Below are 17,891 nucleotides of genomic sequence, written 5' to 3'. Positions count from 1 at the left end.
TACATTCGTAGGATACTACAATCTATGATACGAACCTGAATCATCCCCCGTATTGGCGAAAGGGGCGAAGCTCCCTTGCCAAGAGTTTGCGCTCTGTATATGGGGATATTCATACATCGTAAAGCGAAAAGTACGGTGCTTGAACTGTGTAGCTTACAGATGCTCGTAATTTCGAGGTAAAGTACTCAGAAAAGAGAGACCAGGGATGAAGTCTCGTTGGTGAACCACGTAGAACACGCGACTACCACGGGACTGGCCAGGGTTCGAATCTCCTCCCGCTTCTAGAAAAATATTTTTCATGAGTCACTTGAAGAACCTCACCAAAAATGATGAAACTCCAACTGAAATTGGTATTTCAGAACTTCCTTTGACGTAAAAAGAAAAATAAAATACCCACTCACGTGAAAAAAACATAAAAATTCCTTACTTCAGGAATATCGAAAAGTAGATACAGCGAATATAACAGGGGAAAATAAGATTTTTAAAATTTCCCCGAGAAAGAAAGCTCTGAGCAATATCTTTCCAGGAAGAAAATCCAACTAAAAACATCAGAATTAAAAACCGAAAGCATAAGAAAGAGAAAAATCCCCCCAGAGAAAATATAAAAAAACCAGGATGAGAAAGAAGATGATATATCTCTAAATACATGTTTACAGTACAAAAAAATAATACTGAAAAGGAGCGTTTCGCTTCAAAGAAAGCCATCCACCGAAAAAGGAGCAAGAAGAAGACAGTAGTTGTATTCCTAGCAATGTAAATCCAGAGGGAAATAAATCGTCCCGTCTGAGATCAACAGAGGCAGCAGGGGGGGGTCCGTGTTTAAGGCACCGACGGTGGAAAAAGGAGAACAGCGACAAAAAAAGTCCCTGTACACAACAGCGAATACATATTCAGAGAGGAAAAAGCTCACGGTCAAATTCCGTGGCGAATTTCAGATCGCTTCTAGCTTCGAATTCCACGACTTTCGGTGAAGTGTAACTAGGCGTCCCGACGCGGCCCGCCACCCGACGCAACACTAGAGCCGGCTCGTGCAACTTCATTCCCGATTCATCACGAAAATGAATTTTAGATCGCGGCACGGTTGCGTATCCGCAACTGCGCGGTCGCGAGCAGGTCCCCCGTGCTTCCGGCGCATTCCAGTCTACGCGGGTAAATAAATAAGCAAACAAATGAATAAATAAAGCCGGTTACCCGAGGGAATTTATTCGCTGATTCCAGCAGTTGAATCCCAGAACGGGGCCCGCGATTTACGGCGCTGTCCGCGAGCCAGAGCTGGGCTATCCTCGCGATCGATTCGCGGCATTGTAAATCAGCCTTATTCGCGGCAGTTAGAAAATTCTGATAACTCCAGGAGAAAAGGAGTTAACGAGCTGGTGATTTATATTTGCCAACCGCGGAACGGGTTTATCGCGAGATACTTGAATGCCAACGCTCTGTCTTACACTTTGGTGGTCCTCGGTTTTCTGTCTCGCGCGAGAATTCTTTGGCTTGGTTTTGGTCGAATTTTTATAGCTATGGGGTGTTTGGATGTACTGCTTAATTATGGAGCAAGGCAAGCACGAAGTGAAATTGAGGTTTTTAGATATTTAGATACAGGATGATTTTGTGTCTTAAAAGAAGATAGGCTAAATAGGAGATCCTGCGTTTCTCAAATTTAATTTTCATAAATTGAAAGGATTGATCTAGCATAAATTATTCTTAAAGAAAGGAAAAAGATCAAAACAAGGAAATGCTGTCTCTATATCTTTTTTTTTTTCTCTAAAGGGGCATCAACACAATAATTTCGTTCGATTTGTCAGGTTCCAGGCTCGTTTCGATGCATAAAATGGTCCTCTAAATTTTCCCCCACTTGTAGCCAAATATCCTCTCTATACCACCAGTTGATTATAGAGCCGTGTGAATTATTTTAACACGAGGAACGCGAGTAATACAGATTTTTTAAATTATTAGTTAATAATTTGTCGTTGCAGTACAGCGATACTCTGTATATCGAATTGCACCGAAATACCGACACCATTTAACGTAATTGCGGATCAGATTTTCGTTCTCCTGTAATTAACAAAATCCCTCAATGCAAGCCACGAACACCAGCGAACCACGTACTTGCGAGCGAGACCGCGTTCAACAGGGTCCCGAATCTGATACTTTCCGCCAGCCCCGTCAACCCGTGGAAATTACCAAACTGTGCGCTCGTCGCAGCGGCGTATCGCGGTTTATTACATTAAACAAGTCGAGTCGCGAGTAATTGTTTCGGCAGTAACCGCCAGCCACCGACGGAATTAATAATTTTGGAAATAACTGCGGACCTATAGGCGTTATATTTTCGTGGCAGAGTTGGCCATTGTAGCTTTTGACCCGTTTCAAACAATATACCGCAAAACGTGGTGAAAAGAATCGAATCAGTTGTTTAGCATTGCTTCGAGTTTTAACCTCTTGGAGAAAACCACTTTAGTTTTTCTTCAATTCACGCAGGGTTACGAAAGATACAATAAAAACTCTTGGGGGTTCTAAATATTCCCTATTTAAGATTTTCTAGATATTCTCAGCGACAATTTTTAAAATATTCTCTAGAAAATTCCCTCCCATTTGTTGCCCTTTCTTTACTCATACACGCCTCAAATGAATACGAACAATTACACTCGCAAAATAAAATATAATTACTCTGCTCGATCTACAAAACAGTTCCTCTTCCAAGAGGTGAAACTCGAACCAATAACCTGAAAACCGCCCCGCAATTATCTCCCACAACGCAATAAAATAACCAATGTATTTCAACCCCAACTCAGGGTCCAAGCAGCAGGGCCCCCAGAGGCCTGAAGGGAACCGAAGCTTCGAAAAGGCGCGCAATCTCGCGGCGCTCGAAGCAGCCCTCCGACGCCAGAGGACGCGACGCCTCGACAATAGCCAATCTTCAAAAAGAAAACTGTCCCCGCCTCTGTGTCCTCTGTTTCTCGCAATATCCGCAGGACTCGCGCGCAATTTAATTCGAAGCCGAGCGGCGTTTGAGGGGAGCCGAGGCGGAAGGACAAGGAGAAAGCCAGGAAAGGGGGATGAATGGGAGCAGAGAGGAGGGCGGAGAAAAGAGGCGCAGAGCTAGGCAGCGGTGATTGTTCGTTTGTTGCGTGTCTGAGGGTACAGATTCGCATTGTCGTCCGAAGTTTTCAGCGATTGTTTCAGGGGAACGAAACCGATACGCGGCGTCCGATGGGGATCGGGAAAACGTCGGCTTCGTTTCGAAGCTGCCTCGAACGAGAGGCCCTTTCTCCTCTTGGCTCTTCCTTTCTCCGCCACCCCCCTCGCCCCTGGTCGGCCAGGAAAAATATGGATCGAGAAAGGAAGCTGGAACGCTCTGCTGAGCGGCTTACCGAACGAAAATCGCCGTCCCCTTTGTTCCTGTGATTTTTATTGCGACTGTCGCGCAGACATTCAGCGTCGGTTTGCTCCTCGGTTACGTTCCTCGATACGCGGGGATAAATTCCGCGGAAAATTCGTTGTTGATTGAAAAACTTCCCCGCGCTACCCCTTCGTTCCTCTGTCGTCGGGCTGCATCTGAAATTGAGGGCAGAAGGGAAGTTCCTTGGAAAATCGCTGCGGTCTTTACGGGAACGTAAATAACAGGGGATGTTATCGAGGATTATTTCGCTGGTACTAGGCTCTGGTGTAAGGAATATAAAATGGAAGGCATGATTCTGGCTGATGAGATGCGAGAATATAACACTACTGAGATGCTGAGATTTGAGTTTTGGTTCTGAATTTATGAGAATAGAGAATTTCAGAAACAATATCTTCTTTACAATTTTCTAGGACTCTTTAATATAAAGATCTATGCTTTTTATTATCTGAAATTCTTATTAGAACTATAGGATACTATTTTCACAAAGCGCCTCTAGATTTTATAGAAGATACAATTTCTCCAATTCACTACTTCCATACGAGAATGAAAGCTGGAACTCTATAGCTACACTACATTTCTTTTAACTTCTATAAAGTTCCAGTTACAGGACTCAACCCTGCTATATAATAAAAATATGATCCCCAACATGACAGTAATCACTTAAAAAAAGACCACAAAAGTTGAAGTGCACTTTTCCACAAACAAGATCCCACAAAAACTTCACTCCAAGACTCACCAAAAAACTTCACTCTAAATTCTCTCTTCACTTTCCAGCGCCATGGCAATCCCTCCACCTTCACCCTCTTTCAATAAACAATTTTCACCGAACTGACAGCCAAAGGAGCTGTCACTTGCCTTAATCTTACCAGTGTGTTTCCATCCACTGCGCCAGCCAGCCCGCTGATGGTCGCAGATTTCAGAAGCATCGAATATCTCTAAGGTGACACAACGAGAAGTTACACGGAATTCGAGAGGCTAGGTCGAACGATACTGCCGTGCGCTAATTGCAAGACAAATTCGAATGGGGCCGTGAGGACGGAACTTTCCCGCCTGTTTAAATTTCCCACGCTACTTATCGACACCCGGGCAAACTGAAATCAGAAACGGCGAGGGAACTCTGAAGTTCCCGACGAAATATTCCCCAGGATGGGCGAGCCGCTATCTATTATACGGTCACGCACACGGACGCCTCGCTCGCGACGTTGTATCACTTCCCAAGAAGTTTAAGTTTAATTACTGGCTGATATGCGGCTACGGTTCGGGGCCTGTTTACTGGGGAACTGCCGAATGACCGCGAACACCGCAACTTTCCCCAGACTGTGGAATGTATTAAAACCTGGGGAACTTCAGTCGAACTTTGGCCCGTCGATAATGATGCCTCGGGAAAATGAGAAACAGGCGTGGACGACTGGGTAGAAAGGAGTGTGACGATCAAGGTTCAAAATTGAGATGTCTGAAGGCTGGTGGAGAGTAAGGTGAAAATGATTAGAGTAAGGTGCCAGTAGTTGATTGTATCCCGATAGCTGGACACTAATGTTAATTTTATTCAATTTTAGGAGTAAATTCTAATGAAATTAAGTACAAGAAATTGTTAGGTAAATGTCTTAAATTCTAGTGGAATTGAAAAGAAAAGTAGTAAGGTAAATGACTCTATAGTTGACTTAATGTTATGTGACAAAAATATAACATGTAGTAAGAGTACTGGGACATTTATCTTAAATAATGTTTAATTTTCAACCCCTCCAGACCTGGTGCACATTAAGTACGATGGACCTACTATTCGCACCCCACAAGATATCCCTTGAGAAATGTGGACAAGATTTAAGTGGACTGTATTTAAGTTCTGCTTATAAAATTGTGAATTTGCATAATAATCTACTGTCTAATTATCATCAATTATTTTACTTAATATCGTAACAGTACAATACCTCACAAAGTTCTTCACAAATTATTACTAAGTCCACTTATTTAAATTCCGAAGGCACTTTAAATTTTGCGAGTATTAAGAATAAAGACTAAAATAGTCTCTCTATGTCTCCCTATATTTTTTATCCTCTTCAATTTTTAATCCCACAAGTCACCTTCAATCTCTCTCCAACATACATGCTCTCCATTACATCCCTTTAATTTCCCAATTCGCCCCAGGAGAGACGCTTCATGTACCCTTTTCCACGTCCTTCCCTGGATCCTCTAAACTTTTTAATCCCTCTTTCATCCTTTCAAGCGGCTGCATAAAATATTTTTCGCAGCTTGACAAAATTCTCTTTCGAAGAGCGTCAGTCTCCACTGCGACGAAACTCGGAGCCGACGATGGGACAGAGGCCCTCGTTTCACGGTTATTCGCTTAATAATCGCGCGAAATGAATCACACGAACGTGGATAATTCTTTCATGCAGGGAGACCCCTATCCACGAAAACCCTCGCAAATTCCCCTAAAGAGCTCCTCCTCTTCTCTTCCTCTCGTGGTGAATTCCGTTTGTTGCCGGCAGTATTTTCGAAAAATTCCCGCGCTATTTCTCCACCGCGTTTTTAATGGAATCACTGATGCTCGACGACCACGCAACCTCGTCAGACGAAAAAAAACGCGCTACCTGTTAGGGCGGCTGCATGAAAATACAAAATGAGCTGCAGGGGGTTGATAACGCTGTGTACCTCCACCGTATCGCGAGCTCTGGCTCTTTGTCTTGTTAACGAAAACGAGTACAAACGAAAAGGATATAGGAACGAGAAGCTATATGATAAATAAAAATAGAAATTGTCAGAAAAAGGGGAGAATAGAAAATAAAAATCGAGGGAAGATGAATATGCAAGAAGCGCAGAGTAGAGTAAGGGGTTAAAGGAACGAAGAAGCAAGAAGTGTAGTTAGGATATAGAAACAAAAAACTAGATAATAACAAAAGAAACAAAAATTGGAAGAAAATAGAGAGAGTAGAAATCGAGGGAAGCTGAATACGCAAGAAGAGCAGAGTAATCTCAAGGGTTCGAGTATCGAAAAGGCGCGAAGGGTGGTTGCAGGTTGCGTGGTTATAAACGAGGAAAGTGAAGCAGGGTGATTGGGACCGTGCAGAACGAAAGAGGATTAGAAAAGGAATGAGAGACGGGGATGAGTGAAAATGTGAGTGGGAAATACGAGAAAAGGTGAATTGAAAGAGGAGATGGGAAAACAGGGGAAGAAGATAGCGTCACGAGATGTGTAACCCCAAAAACAACCGCGAATATTTTCGCACTGACAGGCCCTGGATCGACACCGCGGCATTCCTCGCTTAAATCATTATTTCCGGTTTGCACGCTGCCACCCCCCTCGCCCCTGTGTACGCAACGAGTAAATCACGTGCTCGAAACGGGCTGGCTGGAAAATAGAGGCAAAAAGTCGGCGAGGTGAGGGTGCACCGAGGGGATGAAGGGGCGAGAGGGGAAAAAACGAACGCGGAGGAGGCAGAGAAAAAAAGGGCAGACGGTACTCGAGCGTGCGAGAAGGCGGACGAAGGCGAAAGAGAGAGGTGAAAAGGGGTGAAGTGCGTGAAGGGTGAAGAGGGGAAAAGGAAACGAAAAAATTGGAGGAAAAAGGGGAGAAAAAGTGGAGCGCAGTGGAGCACTGAAATAGTGAATTTGCGCGGAATAACGAAGTCCGCGTAAACTTCTGGAAGGGATTTCTAAGTTTCTAAAAGGATTAAAAAATTCACGAGGGGGCGGCTAAATATCCGCGTAATGGGGGAATTTGTTGCGAGGCTTTCTGACAGTGAAGAAAATTCCAGCATGTTTTCACCCTCGAATGGCGGGACGTGTGCTCTGTTTTTGACGATATAAAAAATTCTATTGATATTTCCTTTTTTCACCCCTGAAAAAAAATCGACGCGTATCTTTCGGGGCATCGAAATTCTCGCGACTAGGGGGTGTTTCGATGCGCTGAAAAACTTCCTGCAATTTTTTTCGAATCGTGTCACAGAATTGGAGCCGAGTTTTTTTTAATTTTTCACCAATCTCCCAATTGGAGGATCAGTGAAGACTTTTTTCTGAACGAGATTTTCCATAATTCCTCTGTTAACTAAAGAATTGCCTAGCTTTTTTGGCAACTAGAAAAATGCTCTGCAAATTTTTCTCTCGCTGCAGAATTTATCGCGAATTTCTTCACTAACTAAAATCTTGTAGAGGGGTGGAATGTTTCAAGGGTGCGTCCTCGTGAGGTTGTGTAACCAGTCCATCTTCAATCGCTATAAATCGCAACGCGAAGATTGCACGCGTCGCTCGGCGATGAAGTTTTTATGGTCCTACGTAAACTGTGGAATATAGAGTGGAGCCTTCATGGGCCTCGAACTCTTCCTCTTCTACAGGCTGGTGAGGGTTGGGGTTGTTCCTCCGCGTTCAAACTAGTTGGCAACTCGTCGAAGCCGAAGTTCGATGTTGACTGTGTCAATGGTTCGTTATTTATGCATGATATCGTGGTGAAAGCGAAAGAAGACGAACGCAGGATATTTGGAATATTCTTATGAATAGGAGCTTCAAAGATGTGGGAAATAGTTCTCCACTCTGTACAAAGTACTCTAAAATATGTGGTCATTGCTTCCAGAGGAAGTTGGGGGTGCAGCAATATGGGAAAATGCTAGTGTAAATTATTTAAAAATATTATCAAATTCAAGAAGTGTTCTTAGGAACCTTTTTTGCAAATCACTCCATATATTGCATTTGTATCAGAGAATTACTTAAGGAACATACACTGCACTTGCATTTATAGAAGACACAGATCTGTTTCTAAGATCAATCTAATTAAAAAAAAAAATAGTAAATTAAAGAGTGAAGAATACCATTGCACAAAAAATTCCAGTAAAGAATCTTCGCCTACAAAAATAAATCTACTTAAAAATATTCGAATAGACCGCAATGAAGCACCCTGATGAAACAAGTGGTTCCTAATGTCCCCGCGGGTTTAATAGCGATTTAAAATGATGCAAGCGAAAACGGTAAAACGGTGTACCTACAGAGAGGGTAAAAAACTGTTGAAGGAAAGGGGGTGAGATATGAAGAGGGGTAGATAGGGAAGTTAGGGAAGTCGAGGTTAACGAGTTCGAACAAGCAGAATTGGATGACACGACGGAACGACGAGCGAAGAAAGCTGGAGGAAAACATAAGGGAGCAGGAGGGTGCGATAGAGGGACCAGGGGGTGGATCATCCGTCCTGAATTAAATTGGCCGCGGGCAAAATGCTCGTGAAACCGTGAAATTACCATTTTGAAGCTCGCACCAGAGCTACAAAGCTGTCTTTTTTCCACGATCTGACAGGAGTCCCCGTATCGGTGACACACCCTGTCTTTTCTATTATCACTGCTCGACCGTCGAACATCTCTGTTCCCATTTTGACATGGGAGCTAGGCCTTTCGTTCCTTTTTCCTCGGTGTCTGAAGACAAGGGAATCGAATGGCTTATAGGGAAGGAGACTGAGAGATTCAAGAGAACTGAATCCATATTCACTGATGAGACATCGAGATGGATGAGCTATTCAATTTTTAATTTTAAAACTGAAGAAACAGTAGAGAGTAGAGACCCTAGATATCACTAGATTCTAATTTCATTTAAAGAAAACTATTTCCTAAAATAATTGAACACCTAAGATATGAGTTCACAAAAAGAAATATCTTTTCAAACTTCCCAAGCAACCCCTAGTTGACGACTACTCCCCATAGACGAAGGGGAAATTGCAAGGGAGCGAGCATCAGAACGTCAGTTCTCTCATTCATTTTTCCCCTCCTCTTAACGACGCTAATTACGCGTGACCGCAAATTAGCCCGAGGCCTTTTGCTATCGAAGCGTTCCAAGGCAACTTTCGAGGCAAATTGAACGTGACCACGTGCACACGTGACAAAAGCTGCCGCGCTTGGTTGAAAACCAGCTTCGATCGACCTATCCCCCTTCAGTGTCCCCTCCCTCTCGTTCCCCGTTTTTCCAGGACTTTTTTCCTTTCTGTGCCATGATTTTTAGGTGCATCGTTGTTCACATGTGTTTCCGGTATCGAGTTGGGAACGTTGGCCAACGAAAAATGTTATTCTGCGCCCTTCCACCCTCGTTCTGGTCCTTTTGTTTTCCACCGTTGGAAACGAGAAACACACGAGGTACAATGTTCGTTCACAGTTTGACGAGTGGCCCTTGTGGGGGACATTGACGGTGCTCGTTTTTTTTTTTAAGCTTTTGTTCGAGGGCGCGATGAATCGTCTGAAGAGACTGTTGTAGGGATTTTCTGTGAATCTTGTGAATCCTGGTGGGATCAGGGATGGAGGGTCAAGTTCGCTAGAGTTGGCTGCTTTATTTGCGAAGTTTTGATGGTGGGAGATAAGAGTAGATAAGGTCACAGATTATTCGAGAACATCGCTAGGATTTGTCACAGTCGCAATTAGGTGGTTTAGTGAAAAATAAGAAGTAAGGTGAAATTAGATGATACTTACTCTGTTTCAAACAAAACTCAGCAAAAATAAAAAGACTGACAAGTTGGAACAGATGACAGACCTTGATGAGATACAGACGACTTAGACCTCTACAAAGACTAAGATGACTCAACAGTAAAGAAAAATGCACTTCTCGTTCTCTACTTCCTTCGCCATACTACAGTGATTTCCCAAGTTTCAGTACCCCATCGACTCCAGCTTCGATCCCCCAAAAACTTCCCTTCACTAGCCTCCCAAATAACCCTCTTTCTCATACAGCAGCTTCCTCATGAAGCGAAGGTCCTCAAGATCCAAGGACAACCTCAAAGTAGAAGACAACAGAAACAAACAGTGGCGCAGCCTCTACCGAGAGCTTCGTTTCAATTACAGCGAATACAGCGACGCAAAGAAAGGGAGCGAATTCGAGGGAATCCTTACATAGTGGAAGTTTGCAACGTTTCGACGACGAGCAGAGTGACCTAGAACGACGTCGTTCTCTCTCGTTGCTCTTTTTCTCTGCTCCCCATCCCCCGTCGCGGTCCTGTCGCTTTTTCTTCGGAGCCCCTTCGCCACAGCTGCTTTCTTCCCCTTTACACCTTAATTTCCGTCAGTGGTCGCGCGCCACTCTCCTCGAGTCGCGAGCCCATTCTTCTGGGTGCCGCTTAATTAACGCAGTCCTTTCATCGAGGCTCCAGGTACCCATGCACCTCCCGATTTCGCCTCTTGTTTTTGGCTCCCTTCGATCAGGCGTCTTTCGAGGTTTTCAGGGAGAATTAGAGGTAGTCATGGTGAGCGTTGGAGTAGAGTGATTTGATATGAGCTTCGAGATGCTGGATTCTGATTGGTATACCACTGTAGATATTTTGAGAATTAGTGAAAATCGTTAATGATGGTTTAATAATGACTTGGTCAGTTGGTATTATTGATGGAGAATAGGAAATAGAATCGGAAATGGATCCGATATGCAGAACAGTCATTGCAGTGGAGAGACAGTGGAGTGATATTTTATTTACTGTCTTTTATTTTATTCTGTAGCAGTCCCTGTTCACCGTTACGATCCAGTAATCAATTTGAATTTCGAATTTTATGATGAAATTTTCGCGCGTTCCTGCCTGCCAGTTCCCGCAAATTCGCAGCTAAAATTCGTAGAAACTCGTAACGAGGGTGTTGAATTAATGGATCTAGTAATACAATATTGATGTTCATGAGCATAAATTAACGCGTTCCGCGCGTAGCATTTTGACGAGGAAGCCTATTCTGAAAATATTATCAGAGGCAGGGTTTCTCAAGCTGGGGCTTCCCTTTTGAGGGAACCAATACTTTAAGCCTTGGATCACGAATCTTTATGTAATATTCAAACTTAAAGCTACTTACTTGGTAAAAGGTAGACGTTCTGTGCAGACTCGCTCTGCTTCAGATCTCTGGTACATGAGCTGTCCAGGCACCCTGTATTAACCCTCCTCTATATTAACTTTACCAAGTAGCTGTCGCAGGGAAGCCAATAGCCTAATGTAATGTCATCAAGTTCTGTAGTTAATCGATCTCCTTACATTAAGTAGAATGTACCCCCTAAACAGGTTCCGAACCCTACGACATCATCGTAGTAAATTGACCACCGTAAGTGATCCGACAGCTTCGTCTCAGCTCCCCAATTCCACTGAGAAACTTCAGGAACGATTCCCAACTGAAACCTAGTGAGAACCCTTCATCCTCTAACTGGAATAGTTAGGAAGCTCTGCCAGAGTCTCCAGGACTCGAATAATTGATCAGTCACGTACTCATACATGTTTCTTCATTTTTTTCGCCTATTCTGCATCTCCTCGTTATTTGTAAATAGCATAAATATTTCTTCTAGTAATCCATACTAGTAATCCATGAGCATTTCTTCATTTCTTCGCACACCAATACATATTTCTTCACCTCTTCACTGATTTATACACATTTCTTCACTGATTTATACACCTTTCTTCATTTCTTCACTGATTTATACGCATTTCTTCATTTCTTCACTAATTTATACACATTTCTTCATTTCTTCACTGATTTATACACATTTCTTCATCTCTTCACTGATTTATATACATTTCTTCATTTCTTCACTCACCTGTACATATTTCTTCATTTCTTCACCCATCCATACATACTCTTTCACTCACCTATACATGTTTTTCCCCATTTCTTCATTTCTTCACTGATTTATACACATTTCTTCATCTCTTCACTGATTCATACACATTTCTTCATTTCTTCACTCACCTATACATATTTCTTCATTTCTTCACCCATCCATACATACTCTTTCACTCACTTATACATGTTTTTCCCCATTTCTTCATTTCTTCATTATTTCTACCCTCTAAAATATTTCCAGTCCCACCCCCTCACAAATATTTTTCCACTTCTCCCCAAAAAAGAGAATCAATAAACAAAATTACACCATTCCACCCTCATAAATCTTCCCTCCCACCCCAACGCCAAATCTGTACCCCCCTAACCGTCCCCCGCCCAACGAACAAAGTCCAGTTAACTTTGAGCAGCACTGAGCGATTAGCCTGTCAGTAACCTCGTTCCAACAACAGTCGAAAATGCTGTTAGCGTTGGTTTTCAGCGTGCATTCCCGCGTGGCAGCGGCCACAGGTGAGGAGGGTAGCGTCCGATGGCCGCTGGTGGTGCACGTGAAACGAGTGTCGGTCAAAGTGCGGCGCGCCGCGGCGAATTACGGAGAAATTATTAAATTTACGGCGGCTCGACACAGAAACCAGTCGCAGACCCGCCCCCGATCCACCACCGCGACTGTTCGAACAGCGTCGAGGGCGTATTTTCCGCGGGCAAGTGGCACGAGGCCTTTTGTCCCTCGGAACGTTTCGACGCTCGAGCGTTCGGCTCGTTTCCATCGGCGAGGCGGCTCCCCTCGTTTTTCCTGGATGAAAAAGCTTAAAGAAGGGCCATTGAAACCGAAGAAGAGCCGTTTCCGAAAGTTCGTAAAATGTTGAAGGACCCCTCGCGCTACCCGACAGGATCTCTGCCTTCGAACCGCCGCCAACTGCTCCACCGCCGACCCACCCCCTACGAACAATGGGGAAGACCGTGATTTTTTATTTTTCCATTTCCTCCTTTTGTCTTCCGCCCTCTCGCTCCCGAGGATCTCGTCGGGGACGGTTGCTCGTGGACGAAGACTGATTTTGTTTTGGGGAGCCGCGTCTTTTTTCGTTCGAGATGGAAATAATGGGACGAGTTAACTTTTTATCGGGGAAGTTGAGGGAAGTGGTTCTTAAGAACCTGCTCGGGCTTGGAAGATGCACTGTTTTTTGTTTCGATATGTTCCTTTTCTTGGGGAGATTTTCTCGAGTGTAAGATATGCAGGATTTAGGTACCATTAAAGGTAATGTCATTTTTCTCAAGTATCCAGATTCGGAAATCTTCGAATCTGAAGATACAGAAACTGAAGATTATACTTGAAGAACTTGTGGAAGAAGAAACCCACAGGAATTTTCTCTCTACCATCGTTGAATTAAAATGAACTTCAAGCTCGATAAACTTCAGATTCTTAAACATTTATCCCAGAACATCAGTGCTCCCCTTTGGAAGCAATCTGTTCGATCGACTCCAAACCGAGAATATTAATCCTCTCAGACCAATTTGCCAGTGACCAACACTCGTGAATGTTTCCCAGAGTCACTGAAAAGGTGCAGAAACCGGCGTCTAAAACTATTAAGTAAAATTAAAGCGGTTGCCTTTGAAATGACCACCGCCCCTGGATCTCCTTCGCGCAGCAAACGTTTTCAAGGGGAACACACCCCCTGAGAAGAATCATCAAAAGTCGAAAGCAGGCTACCGAAACTTTCCAAAAAACATCCCTTGGCCTTTGCCCTCGTCGCCGACTGGAGCCTCGATTAACGTTTATAATTTGTTGGAGCCCTTTTCAGCGCTCGCGGCCTCTCCTTTCGCGAGGTGCTTTTGCGTGCTCGAGCGACCGCTTTTGAACTTTCGAGTGTCCGTGAAACGGGAACAAAGAAGGCGAGAGGGGTGGCTGAAGAGGGGAGGGAAAGTAGGAGGGCTGAAGTGGAACGACGGGGCGGAAGTTCGCGGGCGAGCGTGACGGAATAAATCGTCGATCGGGCAGGTGTAAGTCGCTGCGGCTCCTCCAAGTTTCATCCTCCAGTTCGGGGAACTTCGAGAGCTCGAAACGACGGCGTAAACGTCTCAGAGTTGGCCAGAATGTAGACTGATTAATAATTAAAGATTATGGCTGAAGTAAAATTTAATCAGTAATTAAGGATCTTAGGAAATAATCGGGAAACAATTGATTGCTATCCAAGTTTGGCCTAGAGAAGAATAAATACAAGAAAAGACATGAGACTTGGGAAGGGAAAATTGGTAGAGAGAAATTTTCTTTAATTTTCAGAGGAATTTGTTTTACTATTATTTTTTCTTTTCAATTTCATTAGAATTTAAGCTTCAAGTTAAATACAATTATTATTAGTGTTCAGATATCAGCACACAACCAGCTATTGAGACATTTACCTTGACCCACCATTCTAGTCGAATCGAATTTCATAAGAAATCATATGCCTGCTTCATGATATTCTGATGCAAAGTTCTTTTGGGAATAATCGTGTATTGAATGTACATAGGGATTTACATGTATCTCAGAGGGTGTGGGCTCATGGTATGCAGTGTTTGCGGTCACAGAGGTGGAGTTTGAAATAAGTAGTTCCCGGTCTGACACTTTTGTTAAGGAACGTCTGGAACGTGGCGCGGAATTGGGAATTACTCTTGAAAAGAATTTTACGATGCAGCAGTCGCGGTGAATTTTAATGTTTTCGGAGATGGCTAGCGGTTCGTGCCATTATTCGCGGCCGTGGAAGCGAAAAAAGATTTGGAACGTGGCGAGAAGAAGTTGAGGGATATTAGCCACATGGGTATTGTGCTTCTTTCAGTATGGGGTAATGTTAAGAACGATGTTACAACTTTCAAATCTTCCTATTTTCAAATATTCATGCACTGAAATTTTTAGAAATTTTGGATATCGAAATATCCAAGTATCCACTGTACTGAAATATTTAAATATTTAAAAATTCAATTATTCAAATATTTAAAAATTCAATTATTCAAATATTTAAAAATTCAAATATTCATATATTGAAATTTTCAAAAATTCTAAACATCGAAATATCCAGATATCCCCTATAATGAAATATTCAAATTTTCTAATTCCCAAAAATCCCTCTACCTTTCCCAATTTCCAAATCCCGCTTCCCCACACCTCTGTCCACCGAAACTAAAATCCAGTACTAAAACATAGTATAACAACCTGTCACAATTAAACTGAGAGCACCTCTGATTACATAAAAAACACTTCACCCAAAAAGATCTGCAACACAAGGCGATGGTATATCCCAAAAGAATCCACCGCAATGATATAAAGTCCCCAAAGAACGTAACACTACGTGACACGGTTTCCCAAAAGAGCATGCATACCATTGTATGTCACAGCCAACAATCCTGCACGAGTAGGCACAACGATATCAATTTCCCTCGCGTTCAAAGTTCGCCGCAGGTCCCTGGCCTCGTCCTATCCCTATCACCGCTAGATTCAAGGCGCGTACGATTCAGTCGAGACGTTTACATATTCAGTTCAATTAAACGGGCCCGCGTAATCGGCAAACAGCCACGGGACGGAGGGAAAAGAGACGTATCGGAAAGTTAGGCGAAACCCGAGGCGGCGAACAAAGGCGAACGAGAAACTTCGAGCGTTAATGCAATCAGGGAACTTTTATCAAACTTCTCCCCTCCCGAATGCAACATCGCCGTGAAACTGGATACTCCGAGGGAAAAGCGGGCGAGTGAAAAAGCGGAGGGCAGGGGAAAAAAGGAAGGAAGGGGAAACGTCGAATCTCTGATCACTCGAAACATCGCGAATCCCCTGGACGAGTCGCGATAATCGAATCGAAGCGAATCGTGATTAAAGCTTGCACGACTTTTGCCTGGCGCGCCGATGGAAACGAGACCCATCGATAAATCCATCGACGCCGCTGCGAGCCTGATATTTTATTCGAGCCAGGGGTTGGGGGTCGCGTTAAGCACGCAACTACGACGGTTCGAATCAATCGACGAAAATTTTTTTTCCTCGCTGAGAGTGATTAATTGATAGCCATCTATCTTCATTTGATCCTCGTTAGTGTCGCTTTTTACGCGAGGGAAATGCAGGTCGATGGAACAATCGGGATGAAAGAAAGGAAACGAGAGGGGATCGAGTACAGCGGGACCTCGTTTAACCGAATCGCTGGGAGAACAGGGAAATTCGGATGGTCGAGTTGTTCGGTTAATAGAGGTCCACCAGCATCCGCACAATCTTTCCTTATTGGTTTGGATAAGGCTGAAGTTACAGTCCTATTATTATCAGGATACGTGTTCTGAAGGGCTGATGCTCTGATGAATATGTCCAAAGTATTTATCGTATCAGTGAAACAAGTTCAAACATAGTTGTCAGAGCCTCGTTCGTCAGAGAACACTGTATTGGGAGAGGGGGTGGCTGACCTATGAAAATCACTGCTTAATAGATACATAGTGTTTACCTGTTTCAGCAGTCTCTTAGTAATCATGATGTTTACTGATTTCAGCACTGTGAAGAGAATGAGGAGCAGAGGGACGATGGTGGCCGTCGTCGCGACTCTGATCGCGATGACGACACTCACAGGCTGTGGTGCAGAGCTGTACACTGCCTTGGCAGACATGGAGGAACTGTTGGAGACCGAGGCAGTGCTCATTGACACGCTGAACGGGTTTATTAAGGCGCAGGAGGAGCGGTTGGCTACTCTCAGAAAGTGAGTATCATCAGTTGGTATCTATCTTAACTAAAGTGAAACTATAAATGCTATTTTTCTGTATTTTTATATTCCTCTTTTTCTTGTAATATTTCCTAAGAACCTCATCTTGATATGCTCACTGTTAACTATCGTAAAACCAGCAGAATACACGTGCAGTGTTTTACGAAGGTGTTTAGAATTCTCTGCAACATTCAGACACAGACCTTTAATCCCAAACCACGTATCGCTCCATTCGCCAAACCCTCTAAACCGAGATCATACATCCCCGAATTACTCTTCCCATTAGCTGCAACACAGTAATCTGAAAACTGGTCTCTATTAAGAAACTGAAATTCACAGACGCGCACAGAGCCGTGGCATATCGTCGTGTCAAAGACAAGCACTCAAAGGAGCGGCTCGGGTCCCTCATATCCTCGCGTCCTGCGGAACGAGAAACCACCAGAACTCGTTCCTCCTCTCCTGGCTCGAGGGTTCCCTGACCCGTCGAAATGTATTGGAAACGCGAGAGAGACGTCGAAGAAAATACAGAGACGTCGCGAACCGACTCTGGGTAAACATCGCGCGTCCGTCGATAAAATATTTTCACAGGGCACACTGAAACCCCCTCGCGCGAGAACATCTCGTGTCCTGGCTCTTTAATTCCCCGCGCTAATGACTCTTAGCCCGAATTTTCTCTGCGGGCACTTGCTTTTTTAAATTTACTGAGAGACTGAGAGGATAAGCTTGTGGCTTTCTGAAATTAGATCAGAGAACGTTTGAGCCTTGATAATTAATATGATCATGGTCCTACGATCCATATGTGGGTCAGGGAAATTTAGACGATGATTTCTGGTGATACAGTAGGACCTTGATTTATTACTTGGCACTTTTGAAACTAACTAAGGTATTTTTCTATTACCTAATTCCGTAAATTTTGCGAAATTATCATTAACAGACTGTAGACGTTTCTGCACCAAATCCCATTTCTCTACTTTTACGTATGAAAATAGGAATCTGCGTAAACATCCCCTGTGTAATCATTAGATACCTACTGTGCTTTTATTCTGAGAAACTGGACGTGAATAGGAGCCCCAAGTCGCGGGTTTGTTTGCAGTGAAATAAATCTTGTAGATATTTCTTACGAATATTGGAATCGAGGAAATGGAATCTCTCGGTGGGAGGCCAAGCGTTGGGCTAATATAATATCGCGGAACAGGGGGAAGCTTAATTGCACGATATTAAACGCCGCTGACATTATTGTGAGAAGGGACATTA

At 43.6% G+C, this 17,891-nt stretch overlaps 1 protein-coding gene across 9 annotated transcripts in view; it reads left to right on the top strand.

Moving 5' to 3' along the window:
* Ph4alphaefb (prolyl 4-hydroxylase subunit alpha-1) overlaps nt 1-17,891 on the top strand; it is a 260,485-nt gene that overhangs the window by 207,739 nt on the left and 34,855 nt on the right. For all 9 annotated transcript variants that reach the window (XM_076379861.1, XM_076379853.1, XM_076379870.1 and 6 more), the window contains one exon: nt 16,431-16,634. In XM_076379861.1, the coding sequence (XP_076235976.1) occupies nt 16,431-16,634 (204 nt within the window). The remainder of the gene's footprint in view (nt 1-16,430; nt 16,635-17,891) is intronic.

This window comes from Calliopsis andreniformis, chromosome 1, assembly GCF_051401765.1.
Source record: "Calliopsis andreniformis isolate RMS-2024a chromosome 1, iyCalAndr_principal, whole genome shotgun sequence".
Taxonomy (NCBI): Eukaryota; Metazoa; Arthropoda; class Insecta; order Hymenoptera; family Andrenidae; genus Calliopsis; species Calliopsis andreniformis.
Note: the sequence above shows the minus strand (reverse complement) of the source record. Positions and strands in the feature narration are given on the sequence as shown.